This window comes from Lepisma saccharinum, chromosome 4, assembly GCF_977018435.1.
Source record: "Lepisma saccharinum chromosome 4, izLepSacc3.1, whole genome shotgun sequence".
NCBI lineage: Eukaryota > Metazoa > Arthropoda > Insecta > Zygentoma > Lepismatidae > Lepisma > Lepisma saccharinum.
The window spans coordinates 31003310-31020706 of NC_139232.1; the positions used below are offsets into that span (position 1 = coordinate 31003310).

General features: G+C 39.1%; 1 protein-coding gene across 1 annotated transcript; it reads left to right on the forward strand.

The window, feature by feature from the left end:
• Positions 1-11788: 11788 nt before the first annotated feature.
• On the forward strand, positions 11789-12136 carry LOC145986878 (uncharacterized). The gene has a single exon (XM_083121347.1). It carries the CDS (start codon positions 11789-11791, stop codon positions 12134-12136), a length of 348 nt encoding a protein of 115 aa, XP_082977473.1.
• The last annotated feature ends 5261 nt before the right edge of the window (positions 12137-17397 follow it).

Below are 17397 nucleotides of genomic sequence, written 5' to 3' on the forward strand. Positions count from 1 at the left end.
GAAGCTGTTGAGCCCAGGAGCTGCTATATGAGGGGACAGTGCGGAATATTTCCGACCTTTATTCACCCACTCCGGGAATCGAACCCGGGTCTCCCGCCTGGCAGTTAGACGCCCTAACGACTACACCACCGCGGCTCTAAAAACCTAGTAAAACGCTAGTGCAATTAGATACTCTGCTTTGAAGTAACGAACATAAAATTGCCTGAAGTCATAGGAGCAATAAGCGACATGCGACAGCAACAAGTGTCGCTTGGAAATGAATGGCAGCGACTAGACCGGCAAGCAACACGTGTTGCTTTGTCGCTTGCGTGTCGTTCGGACTGGACCGTCTTTTAATAGCGTGCATTGTGTCGCCTCTGTCTGTTGGTAGTGAATTCACAGTGAAAGCTTGCTTATAGACTAAGGGAGATTTCACATCGAAGCGACACGCGACCCGTAACACGTGTCGTTTCAGGATTTCACCAATAGAACGCAGGTTTGTGCGGCCTCCCATGCTCCTACGCTGTGAAACGTTGCTGTTGATTGGCTTGTTCCAAAGCACCATGGGTCGTTTGTCGCTTGTCGCTCCGGTCTGAAATCGCCTAAAGGAGCGTGTCGCTTGTTGCTTTGGTGCGAAAACTCTGTGTCGCCTGTCGCTTCAACCTGAAAGCTATCTTGTGGAAATTTCACACCGAAGCGACAAACGACACGTATAATTCACACCCAAGCGACAAGCGACACGATCCCCTTCAGTCTGAAGGAAAGCATTCACCCCGCATCCGTGAACAACGGACCGAAGCGAAAAGAGACAAGTGCAGCTTTTCGTGTGTCTTCTGTTCGAAAGGTTGCATTGACTACTGAAAGTTCGCTTCCAAGCGACTCGTGTCGCTTGTCGCCTGTAACATTGGTGTGAAGAAATCTTCCTCACAGGAAACTCTTCGAACCGAAGCGGCACATCTCGCTTGTTCGCTTTCTTGTTGTTCTGCTTAGGCCGTTTTCTGAATACTGTGTATAGTCGCGAGGGTTGTTATCCGCGCATGCGCGATGCATTCTTGTTTATAAACTGAAGTGTCCCTGCAGTTCGTTGATTCAGTGTGATACTTCCGTGTCGCTTGTCACATTGAACAAGCCACAGGAGAGAAGCGACAAGCAACATGTTTCGCTTGGATACGAACCCTCAGAAAATGTAACCTTCCGAACCGAAGTACCACGTGTCTCTTGTCGCTTGCATGTCGCTCAAATTGGGTCGTTTTCTTAATATCGAGCGTAGAATCGCCTCGATCTGTTGGTACTGCCCGTGCGGTGAAGACTTTTATCATAGACTGAACGGAAGGGGATCCTGTCGCTTGTCACTTCAGTGTAAACCCCGTGTGGCTTGTCGCCTGTCGCGTGTTCCTTCCGTCTGAAAGCTCTCTGCGTGTACGATGGATAAAGAGTGGATGGGAGCTAGAAAAGTAAGGCAGATTCTATACATTATCTAGCTATTGATAATCAACAAACTTTATTTGATATACTCATGTTCTTTTGATTAAGGAATCATATTTATACTCACTATAACTACAGTGAGCAAAGTGATTACAGGTTTAACCCATTTTCGAGAATAATATTTTGTGATGTCTCCAAGTTATAACTTTTGCTGGCATAATATCCTGCATTATTTTTACGAGACGAGACGAGACAAAACGAGACGGGACGAGACGAGACGAGACAGAACCCTTCGAGACGAGACACAAGACGGGACAAACGAATATTTTCGAGACGAGGCACGAGACGAGACAGCAATTCCACGAGACGAGATAGACCAAAGTCTCGTGGGCAACACTAATTGTGGGATGTGGTGAAACGACTCCCGAATCAAGAAGAACAAAATAAAGTAAAAAAGTAAAGAAAAGTGCTCTCCTGTGCTTAGCACCACGCCATGAAGGCGTATAGGGGGTGTGATGGTAACGCCCCACACTGTCTTGATCCGGTCGTGAGTGGGGTGATGTGATCAGCATCACGCCCTTGACCGCCTTTACCCCCCAGGGTGTCCCCCAGGTGCCCATGTTATTCGACGCTGGGTGGGCGCCGGGGCCCACAAAATAGGAATCGTAATGGTGAATTGTTGCCAGGTCATCTTCGCTGTCTCATCGTAGGTTCCTCTGGTTGTGGTAAAACTACCTTACTCATAGATAATTTCATACTTGCACCAGGTTAGTTGGATTGGAACAATAGATACTTGTATGTGTTCTCCAAAAGTCTAGAGCAACCTAAATACAAACAATTGATAGAATTGTACGATAATCTAAACAATCAAATTAAACCCCTCTTTCAATGTCGCGAAAATTCTGTTGTAGTGTTCGATGATGTGATTCTCGAAAATAAAAATGAAATTCGAAATTATTTCACCCTGGGATGTCACAAAAATATGGACTGTCTTTTTCCCAAATTCCTAAACAACTACTTCGGGACAATGCTAATTGTATATGCTTATTTCGGCAAGACCACAAAAATTTAAAACATGATCCGGGAGTCGTTTCACCACATCCCACACTACAAGATCACGTTGCTTGCCTCGATCCATTCTGTTTTGGGGAGGCCAAGCCATACATGTATGGGAGGTGACATGAGATATCAAGAATTTCAAAATGTCTGTACACGTTACTGGGAAAATGATTTTGGACTTGCTACCATCTACATAACAAGCAAACCTAACGATGGGAAATATAGAAATAAAATGAAAGATTTTTCTAAAAAATACCAAATAAGATAATGTAAGAAAATAATAGAAAATGACGAAACGAAAAATTGAAGATAACTTAAAATTACGCGAATATTTGTCCAAACGTTTTCGATGTTGGAAAAAAGAACAACGAACAACACAAGCGTGAAGAGCACCGCATTATCAATGCTATTGGCAATTTTGGTAAAGAAATTAAAATTGTCACTGAACAAAATAATAAAGATATGATTACAGAACTCGTACCGCTTGCTGCTTGAAATATTCCGGATTATCTTCCTACCTCAACGGCAACTATGGCGTAGCTGGCGGAAGTGGTACTCATTCTCATCGAGTATAAATATGAGAGAAAACCACTGTCTTGTGGAGAGGAGGGATCCTCAAAGACTAGGGGAAAATACTCCGACAGAAAATTTTTCTGCTTGGAGGCTTAGGTGGCAGCCCCATCACCAAGATCGTGTGCTGTGGTCCAATATCCCATACACCTTAAATCACACTATTAAAGAAACATCAACAAGAAGAAGCCCAACTGATTCTAAGACGACGACATTTGGCCTGAAAAGTACAACGAGAATTGTAATATGGAATGTAAGAACCCTGCGGGAGAGTGGAAAACTACGGCAGGCAGTGGCCTGCATGATGAGCTATTGTCTGAGCATCAATAAGTATAAGTGAAGTGAGATGGTCAGAGTTTGGAGAAGTAAATACCCATGAAGGAGTTACATTCATATATTCTGGAAGACCTGAGGGTGAAGGTGTGAGCCGTAATGGTGTGGGTATATTGATGGACAAGGGAGCAAAAAGGAGCCTTATTCAATGGTATCCAGTGTCTGCGAGGATAATTGTGGCACATTTCAAAACCAATATCAGAAACATCGTTATGATAGAGTGTTATGCACCCACAGAAGTAGCAGAGCCTGAAGATAAACAAGAGTTTTATAAGTTAGGCAGCTCAATGAAACAATAAAGAAGCAAAAAAGGAAGGATACCATAATAATTGGAGGAGATTTAAATGCAAAGGTTAGGCAGGACAACAAAGGCCTTGAGCATGTCATGGGTAAACATGGCTTAGGAGAGCGAAATGAGAATGGACAACTTTTTGTGGACTTCTGTGCTAGCCATGACTTAGTTATTGGTGGTACTATATTTCCTCACAAGAAATGCCATAAGGTAACATTGGTGTCACCAGGCCATAGAACAGAAAAATAGATAGACCACGTGGCAATTGGACGGAAGTGGCGACGTTCGCTACAGCATGTAAGAAACAAGAAAGGTGCAAACATTGGGAGTGATCATCATTTGGTAGTGGCTAACTTTAAAATGAAAATTCAGGCTCAGAAGAGAATGGAACAGACAAGAAAGCGGTATATACAGGCCTATATGATGGCGGATGGTCGCTAGTCCGTAACGTTTGTGCTCCAGAAATAATTAAACAACTGCAGTAAATTAACATTCTAAGGGTCAAACTAATATTGTAAGGTGAGATTAATATCTGAGAAGTGCATTTGCAGATAACAGGCCTTCGGTTTATTACTTTGTGCCTTGTATTGTACTATTTTCTAATTCACCGTTCAGTATGGCACCGAAAAAATCTGGAAAGAACCAGGGATCACCGAACAGCGTAAGCAGTGTTTCCAACTAGAACAACGTAGAATTTGTGAAACGTGTTTGTGAGGAAGTGAAGATTGCTGTGCAGGCACCTGAAATGATGAAAATTATGGTGGATTCGATAGTCGAGGCAGTGACAAAATGAGTGCTTCAAAGTCTGGAGGAAACACTTAACTTTAACGTTGAAGAAATGCACAGCATGAAGGATGAACTAAAGAAGAAGGATGAGGAACTCCGAGGGCTCAGGGACAAATTAGACGACTTAGAGCAGTACCAGAGGAGGAACTCCATCCGGATATTCGGTATTCCCGAAACTTCCAACGAGAATACCGATAACAAAGCAAATATCTTGTTTGAAGAGCAACTGGGCATCAAAATCCAGCATGGTGATATTTGCTGAAGCCACAGGGTAGGAGGACAGAAGAACGGAGGTAAGCCGAGAGCCATTCTTGTTAAATTTACTAGTTACCGTGCGAGAGCAAGTGTGTTTCGAAATAAAAGGAAACTGAAGGGTTCTAATATCACCATCACAGAATATCTCTGCCGCGCACGTCTCGAGCTTCTGAAACTGGCGACGAGCAAATACAATTACAAGAACTGTTGGACCCAAGATGGGAATATCGTAATAAACATTGGAAACGTGAAGCACTTCATCACTTGCAGAAAGCAATTAGATGAACTTTGAACGCTTACCGGGAAGAAATGAGTGATCCGTAAACTTTATCATTTTTTACAATCTCTTTAACCTTTCATAACATAAAATTTAAACATCACATTACTCTAATTTTTATTTATCGGGAACACATTTAGTCTTAAGTTGTAGCTTCTAAATGTTTAAGTTCCTCTTTTCTTTGATATATACGTGTTTTGCTTCTTTTATTATTGTTTACTACTTTCAATATTTTAATCTCAACTGCATAATATTACAGTTTAGTTTCGTAAATGTGAGTTACGTTCTTGTACATAAGGAAAGTTTAATTGTTAGTAAATCAAAAAACATATTCATAAGTTTCTAATGATCAAAAGCAGAAAACTTTTATTTATATTTGTGACCTTTATGCATCTGCGGATAAATGTAGTGAGTTTGCAACCTCTCTCTGCTCTGCAACCCTCCACAAGTTACTTCTACCGTTATGCCTCTAACAGAACCTACCACCCCCCTTGAAATGAACTCCACTGCTCTAGGTCATGTCCTCCGTCACCCTCTCGCCGATGACAAAAGAACCGGCTGTTCCCTGGGTCTCAAAATAGCAAATGTAAACGTCAGGTCATTATTCCCCAAACTTCAGGAAATATGCATCGAAATTACAGAGAAACAGATTGACATTCTTGTGATAACAGAAACGTGGTTAACTTGCAATATAACGGATAATGCATTGAAAATTCCAGGTTATGACTTAATTCGCTCTGATCGCCATTAGAGTATGGGTGGGGCTGTCTGCATATACGCACGGGAGGGACTAAAACTGCATTCGTTGTCTTTCGAAATCGAAGGAGAGTTTGACGCTGAGTACCTTGCAGCTACGGTTGAAATAAAAAAGGAACGTCTCGGTATTTGTGCCGTATACAGGCCTAAGGTATTCCATATACACAGTTGTCAATTTTAGAAGATATATTGACCGAAATGTATCCCTTAGTTAATGACCTTGTTATAGCTGGAGATTTCAACATTAATTTCTTACATCCAGACTGTGCTGACGTCGTTTACATTCAAAATTTGTTTAATCAATTTCAATTAACGCAAATAATCAATAACCCGACCAGAATAACCTCCACGACTAAGTCATTAATTGATCTGACGTTTGTCAGCAACATGCAAAATATAATCCAACATGGTGTCGGTGAGCCAGTCAGCAATAGCGATCATAGAATGACGCACGTTGTACTTGCGTATACCAAACCAGAAAGCGTGAACAGAATTATATACCACAGAAAATACGGTGATATTGATTATGATAAGTTCGTGCAGGATGCAGAAAAAATTAACTGGGAAAAATATATAACACCGATAACTTTTATATAAAAGTAGAGTATTTCAATGCCAACTTACTTGATCTCTTTGAGAAGCACGCGCCAGTCCTTAAAACACGAGTTCATAACAAGCGTATGCCGTGGATTATATCGAATGTGAAGCTGTTGATGAAACTAAGGGACAATGCGTTTCGTAAATTCAAACGAACCGGAAGTGAAATTGCATGGAAGGAATACAAAGAACTGAGAAATTTCACGACATCCGTTATTCGGCAAGAAAAAAAGTGTTACTTTGAGCATAACATCAATAAAACACCAAGACAACCAAAGCATTTATGGAAGCAACTAAAATCTGTAGGCATTAGCTCAAATAAAAATGATCTCCACTCCACGTTTGACAATGCGAACGAGATAAATGAACACTTTATTAATTCAATTGATAGTCTAAATATCGACCAACGTCTGATGTCTCAAGAATGTTTAAAATTTAGTAACCAAAAGTTTAATAATATGCTTCCCGAATTTGCTTTTAAAAAAGTGGATGACTATACTGTAAGAAAATGTTTGTACGAAATCAAGTCTACTGCTATTGGTGCAGATGGAATATCAACTACAATGCTGAAGTTATCGCTACCTTTTATTTTGCCTATTATCACACATATTATTAACTTTTCGCTCGAGAAATCCGTATTTCCCAGGAAATGGAAAGATGCTTTGATAACACCACTCCCTAAGACGACCCGACCAACTAATGTAAACGACCTTCGACCTATTAGTGTTCTGCCTGTGTGTTCAAAACTACTAGAAAAAGTAATCTATAAACAGACATTTAGCTTCATTGCCCAAAACAATATTCTTCCACCCTCACAGTCAGGATTTCGGCCGGCACACAGCACTGCTACGGCTTTGCTGAAAGTCACAAATGACGTCCTCCAGGCCATGGATAAGAAAGAAATTCGTCACTGCATTAATATTATTGGACCTGTCCAAAGCATTTGATACGGTACAACATGAATTACTGCTCAGTAAACTGAAATATTACAGTTTTTCACAATCTACCCTTAACTGGTATTTTTCATATCTAAATAACCGAAATAAACGTGTAAAACTGTCGCCTACTTTACTATCTAATCATTTATATATTTCATCTGGTGTTCCACAAGGATCTATACTAGGTCCCTTATTGTTTACAATTTATATTGCAGACCTACCCTCAGTTGTCAAATACTGTAACGTACATTCATATGCTGATGACACTCAACTAACCAAATCATTCACTCCAACAGAAATTGCCATAAGTATTGAATACATAAGTAATGATTTGGGTGCGATAAAAACATGGTGTGATGCAAATGGCCTTAAAATTAATGCTAATAAGTCATGTTATACATTTATTGGAACTCGAAATGCTATTGGTTTGGTCGAGCACACTAGTACAACAATTAAAATAAATGATGATGTCATACCTAGAGCTCAAGTAGTTAAAAGTCTTGGACTGATATTTGACACTCGTCTATCATGGGATGAACATATTAGCCGCCAAATCATTTGGAACACTTAGATTCTTGTTTAAATTTAACAAACTATTATCTTCAGAAATCAAGCAGCGATTAGTTGAAACACTTATATATCCATTTCTCGACTACTGTGACGTAGTATACTCTGGTAGAATAAATAAAACTTTACAAGCAAAAATTCAAAAATGCCAAAATGCGTGCATGCGGTTTATATTTTGCATCCCCAGGCGTGAACATATTTTACCTTCCATAAATAATAAGAATATCCTCAATATGTACCGTAGGCGACTACTGCATACATATTGCCTTATACATAAAATTATTACATCTGGAAAGCCGTCGTATCTGGCAGACATGTTGATCCCTCGCTCCAGTATTCACAGCCGCCATACAAGAAATAATTTCAAATTTAAACTTCCACTCTGCAACACACAGGCATATCAGTCGTCGTTTTCATATTTTGCTGCAAAAATATGGAGTGCCCTACCTAAGACCATGTCGAGCATATCTAAAATAGAATCTTTCCGAAATGAAGTAAAGAATTTTCTTTTGGCAGAGCAGAGATTGTGTTCAAATACTATGATGTAACTTGTATGTTTATGTTATGTATTTTGTCTACATATTTTTATTTTTATTTATTTTTTATTCATTTTATTTTATTTTATGTAGTTGTCTTTTCACAATTTTTGTATCATTTTATTCATAAATTTATTACAATTACTTTATCAATAGATTTTGTAACTAAATCATACAGTTTATTGTACACTGTATTAATACTGTAATAACATAAGAAATGTTAATTTAAATGTAATCGATGACACGAGTTAGGTGGCAGAACAGCCTCAGGCTGAACCTCGCCCACGCAAATAAAGAATTTGAATTTGAATTAGTAAGTTGAAGGATAAGAATCTCCAGGAAACCTTTAGCATTGAACTGAGAAATCGGTTCCAAGTATTGACCGATGAAAGTGAGAATGAAACCATTGAAAAAAATGGACAAAAATCCGATTTGCTTTCGCAGCAGTAAGTGATAAGGTTCTGGGCCTTAAGGATAGGAGGAAAAAAGATTGGATGTCTCTGCAGACCTGGAAAAAAAATTAATGAGCGAAAAATAATTAAGGAGGCAATGAACTCGAGCAGGACAAGGGCAAGGAAGGCAGAATTGCAAACAAAGTATACAGAGAAGGATCAAAAAGTAAAGAGTAGTGTTCGTAGGGATCAAAGAAATTGGGTAGACAATCTCTCAGCTGGCGGAGGAAGCAGCAAAAAAGAGGAATCTTAAAGAACTATACAACATCACAAAAGTTCTGTGAAGGAAACACATGCAGAGAAATCGATCAGTGAGAAGTAAAGATGGTACCATCCTTACGAATATTCAGGACCAACTGAAACGTTGGAAGGAGCACTTATCTGCAACCCTTAATCGCTCGGTGGATGCTACGATAGACCAGGGGGAAGAGGAAGGTGATAATGATGGTGATGCTGGCCCCATTGTAAGAATTCGGACGGATGTTTCAACAGTAGGAGAGAGTAAACAGGCTCTGAAAGAGGTACGCAATTGTAAAGCAGCTGGTGTCGACAACATACAACCGGAAGTTATGAAAAGTGACATAAACACCACGGCAAAATATGTTCCAGCCCTTATTTGAGAAGATATGGATAAAGGGAGTGGTGCCTAAGGACTGGAGGACTGGCCTGTTGGTGAAGCTACCGAAAAAGGGGGATACATCAAAGTATGACAACTGGAGAGGTATAGCAGTTCTCTCCATTCCGAGTAAGATATTCACTAGAGTCTTCCTAAACAGAATTAAGGAACATGCTAACTTGAGACTCAGAAGAGAACAGGTAGGGTTTCGACCAAATCGCTCTTGTACTGATCAAATTAACACCTTGCGGATAATTTTGGAGCAATGTATACAATGGTCATCTCGTCTCTATACAGTTTTCGTTGACTTCGAGAAAGCATTTGACCCGGTCAACAGAAATGCAATGTGGAAACGATATGGAGTGCTCACGAAAATTCTTGATCTTATCCGAGAAACTTATCGTGTATCTGAGCCAATAGATGTGCAGTAGGGTGTATCGAAAAAAACTTTCTTTCGAAATGTTAAGGTGGCTAGTGCGGAAAAACACGTCTGATTTTTTTCAGATTTTTTGGAGGTTGTTTAGGTGGCGCGCATCGATCTTGAATTTTTTTATAGTGATTTGGTTATGCAACACGCACAACAATTTCACAAAAATGTCATTATTTGGCTATTTCATGTCTTTTTTCTGCATTAAGGTCATTTATTGTTTTGTTTATGGCAAATATGTTACATTCGTGCCTCAGGGGTGGTTTTCTATGCTGTTTACGTATGCTTTTGGTCAAAAATTGTCAATTTGAGGCTAAAAATTCCATTTTTTCTATTGATGGTTTCCAATTGGTTTCGACTTTGTGTTTTATTCGAAAGTTTTCCGATATAAAAGACTAAATAAAATACTTTGGCCTTTTAATTGCTAACAGTTCCTCAATTACTGTCCAGCGCTTCGCTTATTTTCATAGCTTATTATGCTTTGAAAATAACCCAGAGCTCACCACGAGGAGGTGGCTGGACTGCGAGCTCCACCCACCCACCCACCCAAATTATGTTGTCAAAGATAATTTTACTAAGGGGCAGGCCAAGATTTTCTTCTAGTTTTCTCCTTGAACTTTATAGTCACTTTTTGTTCGAAATGTCGGCATATGTTCTCTAGATTCCAATTTTGCTTTGATGTAGCCATCACGTGCGCTGGCGCCGAAAACGGAAGAAGCAGCCACTGTGATAATTTTCACAAGTCGCTCCAATCCTTGTGTGTGGCAGGGGAAGTCTTGAATTTTCGCTATTTTTTGTTTTTAATGTAGTCATCTACTTCTTCATTTGTAATATTATTGGTCAACGGATGCTCGTGGAGGGAGCATGAAGCCCAATCAACCATGTCATAGTATTGGTCTGCATTAAAATTGATGGTTGGTACAACAAAAGTGCGAATTCTTTTGCCTTTTTTCAATTCTCTTGCTTTCTTAATTTTTTTCCAACCAAGACTTCTAGTTTCTGGGTTTTGGTCGGTTATTAAAGCCAGCGGGAGATTTTCAGGATGGGCGAAAAATGCGTTTTGTTGAATGACCCTATTAATCAGATCTCTAAAGTGGTGTGGGAGAAATCGGTACAAGTGGATCAAATTCCAGAGGTGTCGGGCTCCGTCAGTTATCGATGGTTCCTTCTTGATCCCAAACCACACATACTACATAATGAAGGTGTACGCACCGGTGTGGTTTGGGATCAAGAAGACTGTTTCTTCCGTTTTCGGCGCCAGCGCACGTGATGGCTACATCCAAGCGAAATTGGAATCTAGAGAACATATGCCGACATTTCAAACAAAAAGTGACTATAAAGTTCAAGGAGAAAACTAGAAGAAAATCTTGGCCTGCCCCTTAGTAAAATTATCTTTGACAACATAATTTGGGTGGGTGGGTGGGTGGAGCTCGCAGTCCAGCCACCTCCTCGTGGTGAGCTCTGGGTTATTTTCAAAGCATAATAAGCTAAGAAAATAAGCGAAGCGCTGGACAGTAATTGAGGAACTGTTAGCAATTAAAAAGCCAAAATATTTTATTTAGTCTTTTATATCGGAAAACTTTCGAATAAAAACACAAAGTCGAAACCAATTGGAAACCATCAATAGAAAAAATGGAATTTTTAGCCTCAAATTGACAATTTTTGACCAAAAGCATACGTAAACAGCATAGAAAACCACCCCTGAGGCACGAATGTAACATATTTGCCATAAACAAAACAATAAATGACCTTAATGCAGAAAAAAAGACATGAAATAGCCACATAATGACATTTTTGTGAAATTGTTGTGCGTGTTGCATAACCAAATCACTATCAAAAATTCAAGGTCGATGCGCAAAAAGTTCGATACACCCTAATGTGCAGTCTGCAGTGAGGCAAGGTTGTATATTATCACCTAGTACAATGTTCCTGATTGTGATCGATGCAGTGATGCGAAATGTAATAAGAGGGAAAAGACGTGGTATCCAATGGGAATTGAATAACAGACTAGAGGACCTTGATTTTGCAGACAATTTGTGCTTCTTGTCTGAAGCACATGCTGATATGCAAAAAGAACTAGGAGATCTGATAGAAAGTGCAAGAAAAGTAGGACTTGTGATTAACTCCAAGAAGACCAAGGCACTGAGGATTAACTCCACAAAAACAGACCCGTATAGTATTAGTGAAGAGATTATTGAAAATGTGGATAGCTTTACTTACCTGGGTAGTGTGGTGGTAAAAGACGGAGGGGCTGCACAGGATGTTTCTTAACGTATCCAAAAAGCAAATGGTACCTTTGTGAGGCTCTATCCAGTATGTAAAAACAAGAAGGTATCTATGGAGACCAAACTTCGTATTTTTCGAAGTAATGTTAAGTCTGTACTGTTATATGGGTCTGAGACATGGAAGGTAACAAAAACGATTACCTCTAAACTACAGAGCTTCATCAGTTGCTGGCTCAGAAAAATTTGAATATATTTTGGCCAGAAGTGATTCAAAACCAAGAACTTTGGAGAAAATCTGGAGTTGGATAGGGCATATGTTGAGGAAGAAAAATGAGGCTGTTGAGAGAGAAGTACTAGACTGGAACCCGCAGGGAAGATGGAAAAGAGGGAGGCCTAGACAGACGTGCGAAGATCTGTTCACTCTGAGGCCTTGGAGGAAGGAAAGAGCTGGAATGTAGTGAAGAGAATTGCGTCAGTAGGAGCAGGTGGAGATGCTTTGCTGATGCCCCATGTTGCACAGGGAACAACAAGAATTAAGGCAAGTAAGTCAAGTTTTCCTACACCATTATCTAGCATTCACACTCAAACGTCCCTCAGACAGCCACCACAAAAACGACGATCGATCACAAGTACCTCCTCGGAACCTATTGAAATAGGTCGCATTGCACAAAAATATTTGAGCTCCAATAAAGATGACAAGGGTTTGTATTCAAGCACCAAACTTGACGGAAGTATAATTTACAAAATTGGCAAATTAAGAGTCAGTTTTACAAATAATGATATTGTGATTAACATAGGAGGAAAAGATAATTGGCTGAGGTACTCAGGCACCACCGGATTATGGGAACTTATTACTCAGAAGCTTCCAAAAAAAAATATACCAATGAAGATTATGAAACATATGCAAAAATTTTAAAATTATTTGATGCATTGTATCAAAATTATGATCCCACACAAAATAGAGTAAAAACTAGCAGTGGTGAAAATGTAGAAACCTCATCAAACGTAATTGGAATTAATTAAACGTGGGAAGTGGCATTAAACAGTATACCACTTTACCAGAACAATATGTTTGGGTATGTGATGTGAGGAAGCTTGTAGATCGTTTGTTGGTCATAGCCGGAGAAGAAAATGCAGGTAACAAAAATTATTACAATTAAAAAATGTCTATCATGGATATGATCAGCACAAATCTCACTAATTTTATTGTGAACTATAAGAAAGGCATCCGATATTTGATTAAAATTATCAACACACTCCCACGAAAATTCTGGAATATGGCTAAAGGTAAAGGTCTGATCAATTATATTATTAATAAATTGCCATTCGAATTACATATCCCAGGATATCAGTATTGTGGTGCTGTCACCAAACTCGATAAAAGATTAGCTAGAGGAGATCAAGGTGTGAATCCCCTGTATGCAGCATGAAAAGAACATGACATTGCTTATAATAAAAACACAGATCTTGATGCTCTACACGAAGCAGATAGGATTTTGGAAAATGCAGCTTTCAAGGGTCTTGTCAGTGAAAATGCATCATTAGATGAAAGTGTAGCAGATCTGGGAACCACAATTGCAATGAATACAAAAATAAAATTAGATGGGGCTTATAATAATAGTTATGAAAAGTTATGAAAAGTTATGAAAAGTTATGAAACTGAAAAGTATTGTCTATCAAGTGCCTAATCAAAATTTGAAATATTTAAATTCTTTGAATTCTGTTCTAACAAAGAAAGCAGCAAAAGAAAAAGCAACAATGTCTACACAAAGGACATGAAATGAAGTTAATGTTAAGCACACACCAATTAAAACGTTTACAGAAAATTAGAAAAAGGTCACATAATGGAGGATTTATTTTTAGAGTCCCGGCTATATTAGCAGCTTTGGGTGCTGTGGGAAGATTAGCAAATAGTGCTGCGATTGCTAAAACAGTCATCGCTGCAAAGAAAAATAAAGCTGAATTGGCAGAACAGAAACGTCATAATTTGGACATGGAGAAAAATAGGTGTTGGCTTGAAATTTAAAGTATTGAGAAAATTTTTAAAAAAAAGGAAAACCTCTTACGAACAAAGACATTGAAACTTTAGTTCAAATATGTGAGATTCGATATTTTAGAGGAATCTTCATGTCTAATTTTCCGCCAATAATGTGGTGTGGTGAATTTGGATGTGTCTAAAAATATCGGTATGCACAGGAGGCCACCGTTAGAATTAGTCAACTATCTATCCCATTCTAGCATTTATTACAACGACGAACGCATTCAATGTATTGATCAAGTTACCTGCGGTCACTTCTGCATTTTGATGCTTGCATTGTTATCTAAAATACACCACATCACATTACAAGATTTTCAAAGAACACTGTGGTACGTAAAACATGGGAGTCTTTCATCTCTCCAGAGAGACTTCGGTCTTGAAACTGTAACTACACGATGATATTATTTATCCGAAATCTATCGCTTTTGAGAGCTTTCGAGAAAATTATAATTCCTCCTGGGCAATATAATTTATCCACTTTGCAAGCTGAACTTCCTAGGAGCGTAATGCTTTCTCAAAATTCAGTAACGCACAGAGTAGAGATTGTATCTACTAACGAAACGATGGATCTATCTACGATGGGAGAACTTCTAGGATTTCAGAACAATACCAAATTAGATGTAGGTATCAGGCACATCGGCACTTCCATCCCAAAATTTATTGTCATTGAAACATTAAATATTCACTGAAACGTAGCGAAAGGTATGAACGTCAAAGCAGAAGAAAATGCAATCAGCAGTCACAAGGAAACTGGTATCATTGCTACATTTAAACCGAGTTCCGAGTTTATGGAACCGATTATCTATTGTCCTGCTCCACCAGTTTATGTTCCTCTTTCGCACCATAAAATTAATCACATAGAGATAACAGTCACCAACGAGAAAGATGAAGTTGTTGATTTTGCTGGTGCCACTACCACAGCTGTGATAAAAATCAACCTATGAAATTAAGCATGGAACATATTGAAAGTTACGAGTTGCAATCCTTCCCTCCGAATCTGAGGACGTTTGCTAATCTTAATGAACCAAACAAATAAATTGATATTGACGTCCATATTGGAGATGGGTTCATTCATCCACACAGAGCAGATCTTTATACAAAATTTGATGTAGTAAAAAAGGAAGTGGCGAAGGATATCCTCCAATGCAAATTCGAAACTCATTGACAATTTTGTACCTTTTCTCTTCTCTCATCTGGCATCACTTCGACTACAGTGGGGACATGGAAATTATCCAAAGCAGACAGCAGGTGGACTTGAAGCCGTGACGAGAATAAAAACAAAACATCACACTGTGCTGTTCCCCATGCGAATGTTATTTGGCTTTTTCTCCGAACTTTTTGAACTTTTTTTCTCTTCACGTTTTCCAGCAGGCAGTGGCAAGCGCCGTCGTGTCCCCACTGGTGTGCCTATGGTCAGATATAAATTTGGGACTTAATGTAAATTAAATTTATTTTATGTTTAATTCCTTACACTTCCTTTGCTTCCTCTGAAAAGTTGGATAAAATTAAATATGTCATTATGTCAGGGAACCGACTAGATAAAGAGAGGAAGATAATTTTTACTAAAGCTATATCTGTGCAAACTGACAATAACTTTAATTTAATAGGGTGCCAGTAATTTCACAGTTCACCACGACGATAACGATTTTCTATTTTTATCTGCTTTGCTTGTTCTGCACCCCATTTGTCCTTAGCGCCCAGGCAAGCAGCCCACGTGCACTCTCGCCCCTTTTACAACTCTCTTTCTAATATATAATTTCTTTTACAAAGGATTGGATTGATTTGTTGTTTTAAGTCCACTTTATGCACAGTAAGGCTAATCGGGACTGGACCTACAGTTTAAAGTGGGATCCGAACCACAATGTGCCTCCACCGGGAATCGAACCCGGGACCCCTTGATTACAAGGCGACGACGCTACCACTGCGCCATCGGGAGGCCCTTCTTTTACAAAGGTAAGAACTCTTAGAGCCACAAAAATGGCCACATACATCAAATATAGACATGAATGAATCACTTAGATTCTTCATGAAATAGTCACCGTTTTATATCAAATACTCGGTCAGTAAATTGTATATTGGTATTTTATGAATATCGGTGCTTCTCTACTCACCACTTTCGGTTTCTTTGTCTGGTTTCATTTTCTCTACTTTCTTCAGCCAGTTTTGCAGTCGAGTTTCAGACACTTTTACACTAAAAGAACGACAACGCACGAACTGAGATGCTACACAGAGACTGGCCTAAGGCCTAAACCATTTGACTGTTCTCTTCTCTACCACTCCAAAATCATTCATCTCGCCCAAGTTATAGAAAATAGTGTTGCTAACCATAGTAACAGAATTCCCTACAAGGAGTCAAACCTGTATCTTTGAATTTCTTACATTACTTTTATCGTACGTACATTTTTCAAACATGAAAGAATCGAAAGGAAAATTGAACAAAATGTAAACTTCATTGACTCAGGGTTTGAATAATTGAATTTACAAATCTGTAACGTATTTAAGAAATATATATTTAGATATTCAAACACTGAACTGTCAACACTGTGTGCGGAATGTGCTCCCTGGAAGGAGGACGGGAGGTCAGTTTAACATTTTTCAGATGGCAGTGTCCCTTTCCTAGAGCTGACCGAAGTCTTTTCAAGGGAGCTGGTGTTTCCAGGAAATGACCATGTTGCACATTTCACCCTCCTTCAATGCCACTTTGGTTTCAGTTGATCGAAAGGTCCAAATGGTTCCTTTCCAAATAAAAATAAAGGGGTGTTCCACTTTTCTGCTTGGGGGGAGGGGGGTGTTCGTCAAAATTTGGGAGGGTGTAAGGGGGAACAGGGTAGTGGGAACTTATTTCGGAGTGGGGGGGGGCAAGTTCGTAAATCCACCAACCAATTTTTACAATCTATTTTCCTACACATATTTTTCTATGGTGGTACTGAAAATCATAATTTTGGAACAGGCTTTTTCATAAATAATAGAATTATCTCGGCTCTTAAAACAGTAGAATTTATTAATGATAGGATATCATATGCAGTTTTACATGGTAGGTGGTGTAAAATTATTTTAATAAACATACATGCACCAACGGAAGATAAAGATGATAATACTAAAGATGATTTTTATACAGAGTTAGAACAGGTCCTTGATAAATTTTCTCAGTATGATATGAAAATTCTGTTAGGTGACTGTGTTCGTCAAAATTTGGGAGGGTGTAAGGGGGAACAGGGTAGTGGGAACTTATTTCGGAGTGGGGGGGCAAGTTCGTAAATCCACCAACC